Here is a 15,238-nt window from a genome sequence, read left to right as displayed (position 1 = left end):
CTCTCAAAACCGTGACCATAGACCCTTTTAGGCCACCCTTTTTTAAAAAACTGTGACCATAGGTACTCTATGGTCACCCTTTTCAAAAAAACCGTGACTATAGCTTTTTTTTTGTCACTCTAAAAAACCATGACCATAGAGGGTCTATGATCACGATTTTTTACCGTGATAAAAAAAATCATGGTCATAGACCTAAAATGTTGTAGTGTATATATATATATATATATATATATATATATATATATATATATATATATATATATATATTGATATATATATATATATATATATATATATATATACACTACAACATTTTAGGTCTATGACCATGATTTTTTTTATCACGGTAAAAAATCGTGATCATAGACCCTCTATGGTCATGGTTTTTTAGAGTGACAAAAAAAAAGCTATAGTCACGGTTTTTTTGAAAAGGGTGACCATAGAGTACCTATGGTCACAGTTTTTTAAAAAAGGGTGGCCTAAAAGGGTCTATGGTCACGGTTTTGAGAGGTGACCTAAAGGAGTTTATGGTCACAGTTTTTTACAGTGACTAAAAGGGGTCTATGGTCACGGTTTTTCAAAACAGGGTGACCTAAAAGGGTCTATGGTCACGGTTTTGGAGGGTGGCCTAAAGGGGTCTATGGTCACGGTTTTGGGGGTGGCCTAAAAGGGTCTATGGTCACGGTTTTGGGGGTGACCTAAAGGGATCTATGGTCATGGTTTTTTACAGTGACAAAAAAGGGACTATGGTCACAGTTTTACAAAAAAGGGTGACCTAAAAGGAGCTATGGTCACGGTTTTACAAAAAAGGGTGACCTAAAAGGGTCTATGGTCCCGGTGTTGGGGGGTGACCTTAAGGGGTCTATGGTCACGATTTTGAGGGTGGCCTAAAAGTGTCTATGGTCACAGTTTTGGGGGATGGCCTAAAGGGGTCTATGGTCACGGTTTTGGGGGTGGCCTAAAAGGGTCTATGGTCACGGTTTTAGGGGTGACCTAAAGGGGTCTATGGTCACGGTTTTTTACAGTGACCAAAAAGGGGCTATGGTCACGGTTTTTCAAAAAATGGTGACCTAAAAGGGTCTATGGTCACGGTTTTGGGGGGTGACCTAAAAGGGTCTATGGTCACGGTTTTGGGGGTGACCTAAAGGTGTCTATGGTCACGATTTTTTACGGTGACCAAAAAGGGTATATGGTCACGGTTTTTCGGAAGGGTGACCTAAAATGGTCTATGGTCACGGTTTTGAGGGTGACCTAAAGAGATTTATGATCACGGTTTTTTACAATGACCAAAAAGTGTCTATGGTCACGGTTTTTCAAAAGGGTGATCTAAAAGGGTCTGTGGTCACGGTTTTGGGGGTGACCTAAAGGGGTCTATAGTCACAGTTTTAATCATTTGAGTTTAAATTAATTAAAATTTTTATGTATTTTTTATAATTTTAAATATTTTATCTTTTAAAAATTTTAATAATTAAAAACTAATAATAATTTTATATGATTTATTTTAAATATTAAAATTTTAAATTTAATTTTATAAATAAAAAATTAAGTTGAATACTATTAATTTTTAATAAATTGATAATCAAATAATATTTTCAAAGTAATTTTAAAAAAATAAATTAGATTTTCATTTAATACTCTATACCCTAATTTAATTAAAATTACTAAATTTCAATTTACTCAAAAATCCTAATTCCTAAATTAATTTAGAAAATCCTAACCCAAATACCCTTCACCCCAGCGCCGTTTCCCCCTTTCACTGATCAGCTTCATTTTTCCTCACACACAGCAAAGAGAGAGTGAGACCCGAAAGAGAGAGAACGAGATGAACGGAAGAGAAAGGGAGACCCAGAGGAGGTGCCGCTGGGCCAGAGTTGCCGCTGGGAGGGTCCTCGCCGCTGCCGCTATAGCCACGCAGCCGCTGTCTGGTTGTCATCGTCGTCGCGCTCGCCAGAAACGAGGCAGAGAGCAGCGCCGAGAGGAAGCCTGTCAACCCCATCGCCGCCGTCATGCTCGCAAGTATAGAGGAAGCCCGTTGCTGCCAGCTTTGTCGGATCTCTGTCATCGAACCCGTCCTTCGCGCCGCCATTGGAGTCGCGAATGGAGGAGGGAGAAGAGGCACGAAAGGGAGCGTCACGGTGTTGCCGTGGTCGTCGAGTGGCTGGGCTTGCCATCGTCGCGTTTGAAGGGAGGCGTCACTGATATACCCGACAGCAGCTTCCCCTGCGTTCCCAATTCCATTTTTGAAACTGTAACACTCTTGCTCATGCTCTGTTTTTCGAATCTATTCCTCTACCATATTTTGTTCTGATTACAATAGCATATGTTAATGTCTCTGTTTAGTATTATCATCTTTATCCGGAACCACTGATGTCACCGCTACGGAGATGATTGGGATAGGCGCGATTGTCATTGTTGTTGCTGCCCCAGAAGAAGTGAGGCTGCTGCTGCTGTTCCGGCCGCATTGGCTGTTGTAAACTGGAAAAAAGAAGGGCATCATTGCGTTTAAATTTGACGGTTTTGACTAATTGAGGTAGGGGGTTTAAACGATTTCAATTTAAGAATGCCTACAAGGTTTATTGAATAACTGCAAATAGATTTAATAGCTGTGAGTAATTGATTGATTATGTGAATATTGAATTGTGGCTGAAATTGTGATTGGAATGGCTGAGATTGTGATTTGGAATTGTTGATTAGTGATATTGATTGATTATGTGGATTGGGAATTGTTTGATGACTAATTGTTGAGAATTTCTGAATTTTAATGGGTTATGTTGGATTTGTTGCCGTTAAGCTGTTATTTGGTATATTGTAATGTTAATGAACTTGGTTGGTGGTTGATTTGAAATTGGTTTTGAGGGGTATTGAAGAGTTGGATTTTGAATACTAAATGGTTTGCTGAAAATCAGGTTCTCTTGAAATAAAACGGCAACTTTAAAAGTGATTTAGTAACTCTATAGTGACTAAAATTATAAGAATTTAAATGTTAAGTAAATTATATTAAGTGTAATTGTGAAAATTCAATTTTTAAGGTTTCGTATCAACTAGAGAATTAGTTATGATTTTTCAAAGTTGAACTCTAAAATCTGATTTTCTGCATAATTTTAAACGAAGTCAGAAACTTTGAAAAGCTATAACTACTTACGTAATGATCGGAATTGCATGAGACTAAGCCTGGGTTAAACTTGGGGATATAAGGAACTAAACTGGTAAATTTGAGACTTTTTCATTAAGTTTATGATTTATGGTAAATTTTTGAATTGGGGATGTCAAATCTGGTTTTTCTGCAGAACGTTTAACACAGCAGCAACTTGATTCCTCTATTGGAAATTCTGCAGTTTGAATTTTGAAATGGAACAAATTTTAAATAAAACTTTGGTCCTAATACTTTAATTTCATAAAAATTTAGAATGGTTAGAGTTGTGGTTTTAAAGATTTGGATTTTCAGAGAAAGATGTATTATGCAGTAACTTTGAGACTTCATAATTTTTAATTCTGGAATGATATTGAGATGCAACTAATTGGAGGTGAAAGTTGAGTATGTTTAGTATATATGATTCAAATTTCAGGGTTTTCCATGTTTTAGTGAGTTATGGGACTTGGAAGAGGTTATGTTCAATGATTTGTAAAACAGACTTCAGCAGAAAATTACCTAACTTCCAAGCTACGTAACTCCTTCATTAAAAATGGTATGATCCTGGAACCAATTGAGAAAGAAATTTGAATAAGTTATGTTTAACCACATAAATTTTGAAGGTGGTTGGATTTAATTTGGATTTTATATGAAATTTCGAATGTTGTACGCTGCTGCTGTCTTCTGGATTTAAAACACTGCAGAGCAGTCACGGTTTTGCTTATATTCCCGAAGCTAGAGTTAGCAAAAAATTCTGAACTGCTTTGAATAAATGTGATTGCTTACTTGCCTGTGGCTAGTTCTGAATATTTATTTGATATTGAAGTAGTGAATGAAGGATTGATTTAAAATTCTGATTCGAATGTTTATCAAGTATAATTTGAGAATTGGAAAGTGATTGGATGTTAGATTTAGTTTGATTTCGGAAAATGATTTGAGATTTGTGAATGACTTGGGTTTAAAAATGTTGGAAAGTGTTTGAGAAGATGTTAGTTGACTTTGTTGGAAATGAATTGGAATTTGGAAAGGGTTATAATATTGGAGATGAGCTTGATTTGTAGAAAAATGAATTTAAATTGAAAATGGTTTGAGATATTGAAATTGTTCAGATTTTGAAATTGAGTTGAAAGGAGTTTGAGCAATAGTTTTGTTGGGACCCGGAAAGGCTAGATTGCTGATGCAGTTGAGCATTGTAGTGCTTTCCGGTTGTGTGCTTTGCCAATGATAATTGGCGCTTCGATGAGATTATATTTCTAAAGCCAGTCTATTCTCTTCATCTTTAATATCTTAGGTTTCAATGCATCTTTTTAGGCTATTTTTATTTTCTCTTTTCTGTTTTTCAGAGTTGCTTTTTCTGAAACATCTGACCTCACTCTGATTTAAATTTAGTCAAGTAGCAGATTCCCTTGTTCTCAAATGTGAATCCTTATGGCTAGTTCTCAGTGAAAATTTTTGTATTTTCAATTTTTCAGTGTAGCAATAAACAACTTGTTTGGTATGCTTGTAGGATGATTATTTGTTGGGACTGTCCGTGAATTTAGGGTTTTTTGAACTAACCTAGGGATTAGCATTTCTTGTTTCTTCTAAAATTGGTAATAGCAAGGTTTTACACTAAACAAAAGGGTGAATATAATGAGTTGTAACAGTGATGAATTTAAGTACTAAGAGTAAATTTTTGCATGAAAATTTCTCATTCCAATTTTACCAAAGAAATATATATGGGGACTACTAAATCATTTTGATTTCACTCAATCAAAACACATCACTTTATAAATGTCATGTAGATGATATGATATCACTATTTTTTGTCTTAATGATAAATTAGGAATTTTAATTTTATTTATTTTTCAGAGGTCATGCATCAACTTTATTTATGTGATTAGTGTGTAAAAATTTTAAAAGTTTTTGTATCTATTTTCTTTGATTTTTCAAATAGCTTTGTGTTTTTCAAGATATTTTATAATTATTGATATGTAAAATCTTCAATTGCTAAATTGTAAATATTTTTCAGAACATGCTTGATTATGTCTCATTTTAAGACAGAAAGTTTAAAATAGAAATTATTTTGTATTTTATATTAATTTAGGATTAATATTTGTTAATTGATTATTTTGTTTACCTACTCTTGAATGTTCTTTACGAGAAATTTTTTGTTTTATTTTGTATACAGGATAATTTTTTTGGACTCGTAAAGACAAAAGGAGTTGACTAGTTGTTGTGGCACCCTGTATAAGATGGGATGGGTCTTATAATGAGTTTGGTTATCTAAATGTATTATTTTGATGTGTTGTTTACTTTTTGATAAGATATTTTATCCGATATTATATGTAATGGATAAATTACACTGTATTTTGATTAGTGTTGTAATGAATATCTAATTTTTAATGAAACTTTTATGATTTGGATTTATCAAATTTTTTATTTTTAGATTTATTTTGTGATTATCATCATTTTGGGATGTGATTATGATTTAAAAAAATTAAATCTCAACATAAAACAGGCTATATACAGTGACCATAGATAAGCTATGGCCACAGTGAAAACCGTGACCATAGATAAGGCTATGGTCACGGTCAAGGTGGGGTGACCATAGAGACTATGGTCACGGCGAAAAACCGTGACCATAGATAAAGCTATGGTCACGGTTTAAGGAAGGGGTGACCATAAATAAGGCTATGGTCACGGTTTTGGTTAGGGGTGACCATAGAGGCTATGGTCACGGCCAAAACCGTGACCATAGATAAGGCTATGGTCACAGTTTAATGAGGGGTGGCCATAGGGGCTATGGTCACGGCTAAAATCGTGACCATAGCTAAGGCTATGGCCACGGTTTTTGGTGGGGTAACCATAGAGGCTTTGGTCACGGTTTTAGGAAGGGATGACCATAGAGGCTATGGTCACGGTTTTATCGCGTGACCATAGATTAACCTATGGTCACGGTAAAAAAACGTGGCCTAAAGTGCCAGAATTTAAACATTACAACCATGACCATAGATAAAAAAATCGTGACCATAGGTCTATGGTCACGAGAGAATAGACCACGACGGAAAAACCGTGACCATAGACCTATGATCACCCTTTTCACTAGCTATGGTCACGGTTTTTCACCGTGACCATAGATCTTTTTTTTTGTAGTGATATATATATATATATAATAAAAGTACGATATACACCAACACAAATTAATAAGGGCGATAAATTTGTGGTGCTATTAATAATAGAGCCATGCATTATGTGATTCTTCAATTTATTTGAAGGATCTTTTTGCAATTATATGCATTCCACATTTCCACCCAAAAGGAAGAAGATATCGAAAAACGATTTACACGCAGGTATGTATTGTACGATACAAACAAGTAAGGCATGTGGAGGTGGACCTAAAAAGCAAAAATTGTAAAAGTAATTTATGAAAGAAAATTTTATTTGATTTTTCATCTTATTTTGGAGCAATATATATCCAATTTGTTTGATATCTATTTTCACGAAAGACTGCGCAGTCCCTAGCTACCTTAAAATAAACGACAAGGCATTATTTAATTAAGGCAGCTACTCCCATGAAGATGTCAAAAACATCTTCTCATGATGATTCTTGTTTAAAAAGTGTAACTTATTTATTTTGCAACACTTTAAATAAAGGTAACACTTTTACTTCAAATAAAATCAAGCCCTACAATCTATCATCCAATGGTCAAAATGATATATCTTCACATGATGACAATCATTAAATCTTCATTGGAGTAGCCACCTTTAATTAATTATATATGTTTTGAGACAAATCAATACTTGTTGAAGATATTATATATGCTTTTTACCAAAAATAAAACCAGCAGATAGCAGCGAATATTTAGTGGCGATTTTTTTAACCGCTGTTAAATAAAATCTGCCAGCGGTTCTTGTGGCGGATTTAGAGGGGGTTACCAAATGATTTCATTTTGCAGTGATTTTTCTGTAACAATCGCAAAATGTCGAGTTGGTGAATATTTAGATATTCGTTTTGCAGCAATTTTCTATTAACCGCTGCAATATTATTTTTAACTTGAATTTTTTTTGTTTAAACATTGCCTTGTTAAAACTATTCTAGTCCTTGCTAATTTTTTTTACTGAAAAACATGTTTCGAACACTACAACTTAAGGCATTAAATAAATTTTCATTTTTGTGTTACATAAAAAATAATTCATTAATTAAAAAAATATTTATAAATGAATAACAAAAAGAAATTTACGAATCAGGTTTTCTCTTGTACTATCAGCGCATTTTGAGATTGTATTAAAGCATAAATGCTAACAAAAAAATCAAGTGAACGTTCGAATTCATAACATCAAAACAAAGTTCAATAGAGCATAAAAATCAGAATTACTAAAATAGACAAACAAATATTGACTCAAAATTTCTCATCAATATCGTATTGACCTGGCCAGAAATACTTGTCAAAAATCTACTACAGTATCTTTTTGCTCTGGCAATTTTTTCATCTTCAGTCGCAAGTATGAGAGTTTCCTCATCTCCTTCTATGCAGCTACTTCCGTACCTTTCGCTCTCTATGCCTTGGCACAGTTTCCGCTATACTTTGATCTTCTAATTACTATTATCACTACGGTGCCTTGGCCAAGTAATAAAGCTGACAATTTCTAAAGTTGTCATAATGTTCCATTATTTTTCTGTCAATTTGGGCTTCCATTCGTTGTGCATGGGAGAATGAAAATTTTAATCTTTAAATTAACAATGTTTCGGAGATACTTTCAATGTCACAAACATGGAGGACGATACCTTCATGTTTTCCTACACATTATTCCTTGTACTTATTTCTTATTTATTTGGTGGCATAGTTTTGGATGACTAAGAATAATTATGTGTTGACTGACAAATAATCTTACAACATGTGGCATATATGGTAACTCATAGAAAAGTGTACTAAAGGAGGAGTGTGATAAACAAACAAACATTAATTACAGTGACAAATATAAAAATTGTTCTCTAGAATAGGAATTTTTGTGACGTGGGCTACTGGAGGAAATTGAAAAAAATTAGAGGCAACTAAAAAAAAGGCTGGCCAATAATAGAAAAAAAGTGGTATTAAATAATTAAAATTATGCAATAAATAATTATATTCAACCATTTGTAATATTTTGCCAAGTTAATATAATTTGTAACAAATAAGAAATGAAATCATATTTGTTACGGAAAAAAAATCTATCTATATATTATACTTTTTTTAACTTAAAAAAAACATAATTTATTTCATTAATTATTTGAGGCGAGATTGATGGAAGTATGGAGTCAATATTAACAAATACTAAGAAATTAGAAAATGATGTAAATGGACATTATTTTATTTTAATTTTATGTTACTGACTACGAATTGGTGTCTTAATTTATATAGAGTATTTTACTCAAATATTATTACTACACTAATAAATCATATTTTTGTCAATTTTTATTTTATTATTATAATACTTTTAGCTTGTACTTTAGAAGGATCTTTTTATTATACGTTTAATAAATCATGCATTATGTGATTCTTCATCAATTTATTTGAAGGATCTTTTTGCATTTATATGCATTCCACACAAAAGGAAGATATCGAAGAACGATTTACACGCAGGTATATATTGTACGATACAAACAAGCAAGGTATGTGGAGGTGGACCCAAAAAGGAAAAAATTGTAAAAGTAATTTATAAAAGAAAATTTTATTTTATTTTTCATATTTTATTTTGGAGCAATATGTATCCAATTTGTTTGATGTCTATTTTCACCAAAGACTGCGTAGTCCCTAGCTACCTTAAAATAAATGACAAGGTATTATTTAATTAATTATTTATGTTTTGAGACAAATCAATACTTTTTGAAGATTTTATATATGCTTTTCACCAAAAATAAACATATTCTTTTAGAAAATGATAATTTCATTTTCGTCATTTTTAAATTTAAAATTAAAATAATTAAAAACTGATTAAAGAAACCCTAATTACAAACTGTAGAAACTTTTCTTTCTCTCACACTCTTGTAGCCGCACAGAAACCTTTTCCCTTCTCTCCCTCTCTCTCTCCCACTTCCACTCCCACTCCCACTCTCATAGCCGCGCCGTACACACTCTTTTTCGTTGTCATCGTCACCGAACCACCCAGCGCGAAGCCCTCTCTATCCTCCTCAGCCACACCAACCCTCTTCTTCTCTCTCCGCAAACCAGACACAACTAGAAAATGAATTAATACTGACAGATTTACAAACGGATTTGGTCTTTATTACAAACGGATTTTTGGTTACCGATAGATTTTGTCCCTCTGTAAAAGCTCCGTCAGAAATTATTTACCGACGAATTTTTTTCGTCAAAAAATTACAGACGAATTTTTACCAGTTACCGACGGATTTTCCTCTGTAAATTTTCTATCCATTTCCCAAAAGCGACAAACTTTCCGATGGATTTTTCGTCTGTAATTACAGACGGATTTTTCGACGAATTTTTCGTCTGTAATTACAGACGGATTTTCAGACAGATTTTTTGACGGATTTTTCGTCTGTAATTACAGACGGATTTTTCGACAGATTTTTCGTCTGTAATTTGAACTTTGGAAAATCATCCCACGTTTTGATTATAGACAGAAAATCCATCTGTAAATCCGTCAGTAAGGTAAAATAGAATTTTTTTTATTTTTTTAATTGCAAAATTAACTTGTTTTCATACAAAATAAATATAAATTTAATATAAATTTTTATCTAATTTGTATTTGAATATTTATAATATTTCAAGAAATAAACAAATTTATCGTATTATGAAGTACTATAAACAAGCAAGTCAATATAATTCAAAACATAAACAAAATGTATTGATCATCAACTATAATTCCTAGTATATTGTTCAACCATACTAAAACTATCATCTATAGTCTTCAGTGTCAACTTCATTCTCATCATCATCATAGTCCTCATCCGAAGACATTGAGGGTGGCGGCGGTGGCGGTGGTAGTGGAACTGCACTAGAACTACTTGACGCTCTAACCTTCTCATAATAGCTAATCTTTCTTTTGTGACACATTTAACTTAGACAATATGAGCTATATTTCTCACCGAAAGTGCTAGTTTCCACAACAGGACTTCTGGTTGCCACAGGAGAAGAATCAGGTGATTGTTTATTCTTCTCAGCAGTAAGAACTTGAGAGAGAGCAGCTACTGCTGCTGCTCTTTATGATCCTTGACTTCTTCTAATTGTCTTAGAGCTAGAACTTTTGGGTCCGGATGATGATTTAAATGTAGAGTTTAAAGCAGTCAAAGCTTCTGCTCTTTGTCTTGGTCCTCCTTGATTCAGCCCATTCAATCTATCCTATGACTGTGAGAGTAGAAAGTATTAGAAAGAAAGGCAAGTTCCAACGGAGTATGAAATCATCATGATCTGTGACTTGATTTGGAGATGTTCAATTTAATTTAAAAACTATGATATCTTTCCTTCATTTTCCTTTTTAGCAAATTTAATTTAAATACTATGATATTCTTTCCTTTAATTTTCTTTTCGGAAAAGATGAAAAAATCTGAACCTGTACCTACCTAAATATAATTATTAAATTTACCACTAATAACAAAAGAAAAGATACCATATACAATATGCTTAAATGCTTTGTCATTATCCTACACCCTCTTGTTAGGAGAACCTACTTTTGGTTGAATTTCATTGACTATAAAACAACAAAGAAAAATATAGTTTATACAATCTTAAACATGTTACCATACCATACTGGATGTCATATCAGAAGATGAATTAAAGGCATTAGACAAGGCAGCCAAAGCTTCAGCTCTTTGTCTTGGTCCCCCTTGACTTGGCCCATTAGACTTTTCCTGTCAATATATTCAGCAAGCATAGTTAAACAGATATTCATTGCACAACATATTTACTGTACAGCATTAGAGTAAGAAAAACATCAAAACTTTTGTCATCAGAATTAATAACTCAGGTCTATACCTCTACAGCATGGCGAATCCCGAAGAGTAATGTCACCTTTTTCTGGAAAGAGTTCCCCTGAACTTGCATTGCATCAGGAAATAATCCATAAGGTGGCTCATTTTGAAACATGGACATGCACATGGATTACCTAATCAATTTCAAAAATCACACATATATCTGATATACTTCTGCTAAGTATATGTATTGATAACATTATGTACCTGGCCAATTTCAAAAGCATTTTATTTTTCTTTTGGGTCCACAGACTGGCCAATCCAAACAAACACTTCTTCATGCGTGTCTAGTATGACGATGTCTTCTGTTAACAAATCATCTTGGGAAAAGTTGTACACCTCCTCTACCTGGAGAGTAACGTATAAGGTAGATTTAGAAGAAAAACAAAACCTATAGTTACAGAGTTACTGCTGACTGGTTTCCTAGCAAGAGTGTGAAAGTTTACATAATGTGGTAATCACAAACTCACCTGAAACTTTCCTGGTGCATCGACATTGCATAAGAATATACAAAATAGAAATGGTCAGCTTAGTTGAATATCATTAAACAAATATGGAGTTTCATAATTATATGGAGAAGTACTTATATGATGATACCTCTATTAAAATAGAAACTAAACAAATGTGGTTCTCTGATAATGTCATTGTTGACTTTTTTGCTGGTGTAACTCTGTTTTCCTCCAAGAGCAAACCAGAAAGCTGAGCTTTCTGTTCCTTCTTTAGCATGCTTTAAAGCAACTGCAGGCTGGATATGGATGCGTCAGTGTAACACATTAAGAAATAAGATGTTGTAACAATGACTATTACTAAATAATCTTCATATTAAAAATCATTTAGCCAACTGGTGAATGACTTCATCTTGAAGTAACCATTTAGGCAAACAGAAGTATAATGGATAACGAAAATTTTATAGAAATCCATTCTAATAAAAAACTTGCGAACTTGTTATGTGTGGAAGTGTTAAACTTGTTCCCAAAGGTGAATCATACAAGTCAATAGACACCAGAAACTCGAAAAACTGTGTGATTCATACCATAAATAAATAAATAGAATTAAAAAAATAAATACTGCAATCAGCAATTCAGCATCCAAAAAATAATATATCATTAAAGTTCAAACAAGAAAAATAACCAAAAAAGCCATCAGATCAATGAAGGACCTCATCAATATTGATTTTATCCATTGACATTAGGTATCAAATTGAGCATTCTTATCTAAGATTCCAGTAAATATAGTAGTTTCTAATGCAGAATTCCAATTCTGTTCATAGCATATATTTCATCAAAAATTACCATGATAAATTACAAATCATCAGACAGGAATAAACAGATGGACTGACTTTGGAAAATAACAAGATCATATCATCTTATAAGCTCTCGCTTCAACCACTAATAATAATATACACAGGCTCTATTGGCAACAGATTAGAGGCACTGCTATACAAAAGCACTCATCTTTGTAGCATTGACTCCACAAATGGAAGTATTTACCCAGCATCAATTTCAATCATCAACTGGTAAAATGAAAGAACTGTTAAAGAGTAAAGACATAAGTGAGTTTCAATTCAAAGCATGGTAGTACACCACAAAAATACAAAACTAACAAGCGGACCAAAAAATGAAAATAACCCTAATAACCCCATGAATCTGAACTATTTAAATACAATTACTGCAACCAACTACTAATAGATATCTGTCCAAAAAAATTTAGCCAAAGTTAAAATGAGATGTTTGGGTTCAAGGTTACATTAAAAGAGACTAGAAGTCAAAACAAAAGGCATATATCTTAAAATAGAAACAAGGAGACAAACACAGAAGCCACACAAGCAAAACCACAATCAAACTCATTGAAAAAGTGATTAGGAGCCGCAGCATCATCCATCAACTCCAAAATAAATCAAATCAAATCGGAAAATAAAAAAGTTGAAAAAAGAAAACAAGCTTATCATCGTAGAAGAAAATATACCCCATCAAGCAAACAATACAAAAAATTAATATGAATAAAAAATAAAAAATAGTAATTATAACAATTAACAAAAGAATAAACAGAGAAATTAGGTTTGAAAAACTGAAAGTGGTGGTGGTGAAGAGTGGCACCTGAAGCAAATTTTGAAGATATGAATCACCACATTTACCAAAATTCAAGGCTGGTCAATCATCAACTCCTTTGCATAAACATCAAAGCCAATACACGCAGCAACTACTACCTGAACAAGAACAAGAACAAGTTGTTTGGCTACTAAGAAAACGAGAGAGAGAGAGAGAGAGAGAGAGAGAGAGAGAGAGAGAGAAATGGAAGGCAAAAGCGCAGATCAAGCACCTTTGAGAATTAAAGGAAGCAGAGATTAAATCACAAAATCGGAAATAAAATCACAAAATCAAAGGCAAACGCTAGCTTAATCCTAAATAAAAAACGGCGAGGAGCAGAAAATCAGAAACAACGCACGGCGAGGAGGGGAGGAACCCTTTGCGACGGCGACACCACGAGCTCAACTTAGAACTTCGTGCGATGGAGAGGAGAGGAGGAACGATGCGAAGAGGGCCAAGTAGAGTTTTCCCAGATGACGAAGGCACCCACGGTCTGTCCCCACCGGCGGGGACAGCACCTTCTACCGAAGGAGAAGAGTTCGAGGGATGAGGGCAAAGAGTTCGACAACACCTTCTACAGCAACGTTCGAATGGAGTGTGAATGGAGTGTGAATGGGTGGTGATAAAATTAGGGTTACCTCAACATTTCCGACGAAAAATTTAAATTACAGACGGATTTTCTGTCTATAATAATTTAATAAAATGCAGTGTTTTGTCTATTTAATTATAGACGGATTTTCCGTCTGTAACCATTTCCCACGAAAAAAATTAATTTTACCGATGAAATTATCAATGGATTCTATTTTCTGTCTGTAATTTATCCTAATTCATTTTTTTTGTTTTCCGACAAAAAATTCCTTTGAAATTTCGTCTGTATTTCTGTGGGATAAAATCCGTCAAAAATATCCATCTGTAATAACTAGTTTTCTAATAGTGAGACCTTCGCACCAATTTCTGCTTCGTCGCCGCCACAACCCCAGGGCCACCGAACCCTAGCTCCGGCTCCTCTCTCTGTGCCACCCTGTCTCACTCTCCAACACTGAACCAGTAGAACAGCCGAAGCTCCCTGAGCTCAGCCAAGTTTTGACGCAACAGAGGACAGCCCCTGTTCCTCCTCCTTCGAGTGAGCTTGGAGACGCACTCTGGTTATCTCCACCACCGCTGCAACCTCAACCTTTTTCTTAATTTCTTACTCTGTTATTTTGTACATGTTTTGAACAAACTCAATTTTTTAATTCTTTTATTTCAGTTTAATTTGGTTTAGTTTTGATTAGAACTTCAGTTTTAATTTTCAATCGATTTCATCATTAGTTCAGCTTGGTTTTTTACTTTCTTTTAGTGAAAATAGGTTGTTTGATAGGATTAGCTTAGGTTATTAGGTTTTGAAAAGTGTTTGGATTAAATTGTATTGCTGAAAATTGCTGCTGAATTCGTTTAAGCTGAAAGCGTTGAAATTGTTGATTTGCTATAACTGTTGCTGGAATTATTTGAAAATAGTTAATTGTATTCATGATTTGCTATTTTGTGCTGAATTAATAGAGAATTTGCTATTGAGATTTTGTGAAAATTGTTTGATTGTATGGAGATTCACTGTTTTACTGCCCATTTTCACGAATATGTTGCTGAAACTATTGGGTTAATTGTGTGATTATGTTGAGAAATTGCTGACGATTTTGTTGAGAAATTGAAAATATTCTGAGTTTACTGACTATTTTGTTGAAAAATTGCTGCTGAAAGTGTTTGGAACTATTCTGAGTTTGCTGATTGAATTGATGGAATATGCTGTTGAATTTATTTGAACTGGTTTAATTGACTTTCTATTGAATTAATGGAGGAATTATTGCTGGCATAGTTTGAATATTGTTGGGTTGTGTAGAGATTTCCTGTTTTATTGCTATTTTGCTGGAGTTGTTAAGATTATTTGATCTTGTTAATCCACTATGTTATAGCCAATTTTGCGGAAATATGATTGTTGAATCAATTGGATTATGCTTGAGTATTGCTGTTAATCCACTAGTGATACTCCATCATGCTTTTATGTTTCTTGGATTTGAATTTCATTTGGTTTGG

General features: G+C 33.7%; 1 protein-coding gene and 2 long non-coding RNA genes across 3 annotated transcripts; 1 reads left to right on the top strand and 2 right to left on the bottom strand.

Moving 5' to 3' along the window:
- Positions 1,705-5,537, top strand: LOC107608286. Its single transcript, XM_016310124.2, has 3 exons — positions 1,705-2,248; positions 2,341-2,530; positions 5,301-5,537. The coding sequence occupies exons 1-2, from the start codon at positions 1,823-1,825 to the stop codon at positions 2,386-2,388; spliced, it is 474 nt and encodes a 157-aa protein (XP_016165610.1). The 5' UTR covers positions 1,705-1,822; the 3' UTR covers positions 2,389-2,530; positions 5,301-5,537.
- LOC110264456 lies at positions 10,422-11,157 on the bottom strand. The gene is made up of 3 exons (XR_002350640.1): positions 11,086-11,157; positions 10,857-10,961; positions 10,422-10,458 (listed from the first exon to the last, which is right to left on the bottom strand). It is a non-coding gene; the product is annotated as an uncharacterized LOC110264456 (long non-coding RNA).
- Positions 11,295-12,115, bottom strand: LOC107610093. Its single transcript, XR_001613392.2, has 3 exons — positions 11,679-12,115; positions 11,552-11,562; positions 11,295-11,429 (listed from the first exon to the last, which is right to left on the bottom strand). It is a non-coding gene; the product is annotated as an uncharacterized LOC107610093 (long non-coding RNA).

The sequence above is a fragment of the Arachis ipaensis genome, chromosome B07 (genome assembly GCF_000816755.2).
Source record: "Arachis ipaensis cultivar K30076 chromosome B07, Araip1.1, whole genome shotgun sequence".
In the NCBI taxonomy this organism is placed as follows: domain Eukaryota; kingdom Viridiplantae; phylum Streptophyta; class Magnoliopsida; order Fabales; family Fabaceae; genus Arachis; species Arachis ipaensis.
The sequence above is the reverse complement of the archived record's forward strand: the minus strand, read 5'-3'. Positions and strand labels throughout refer to the sequence as shown.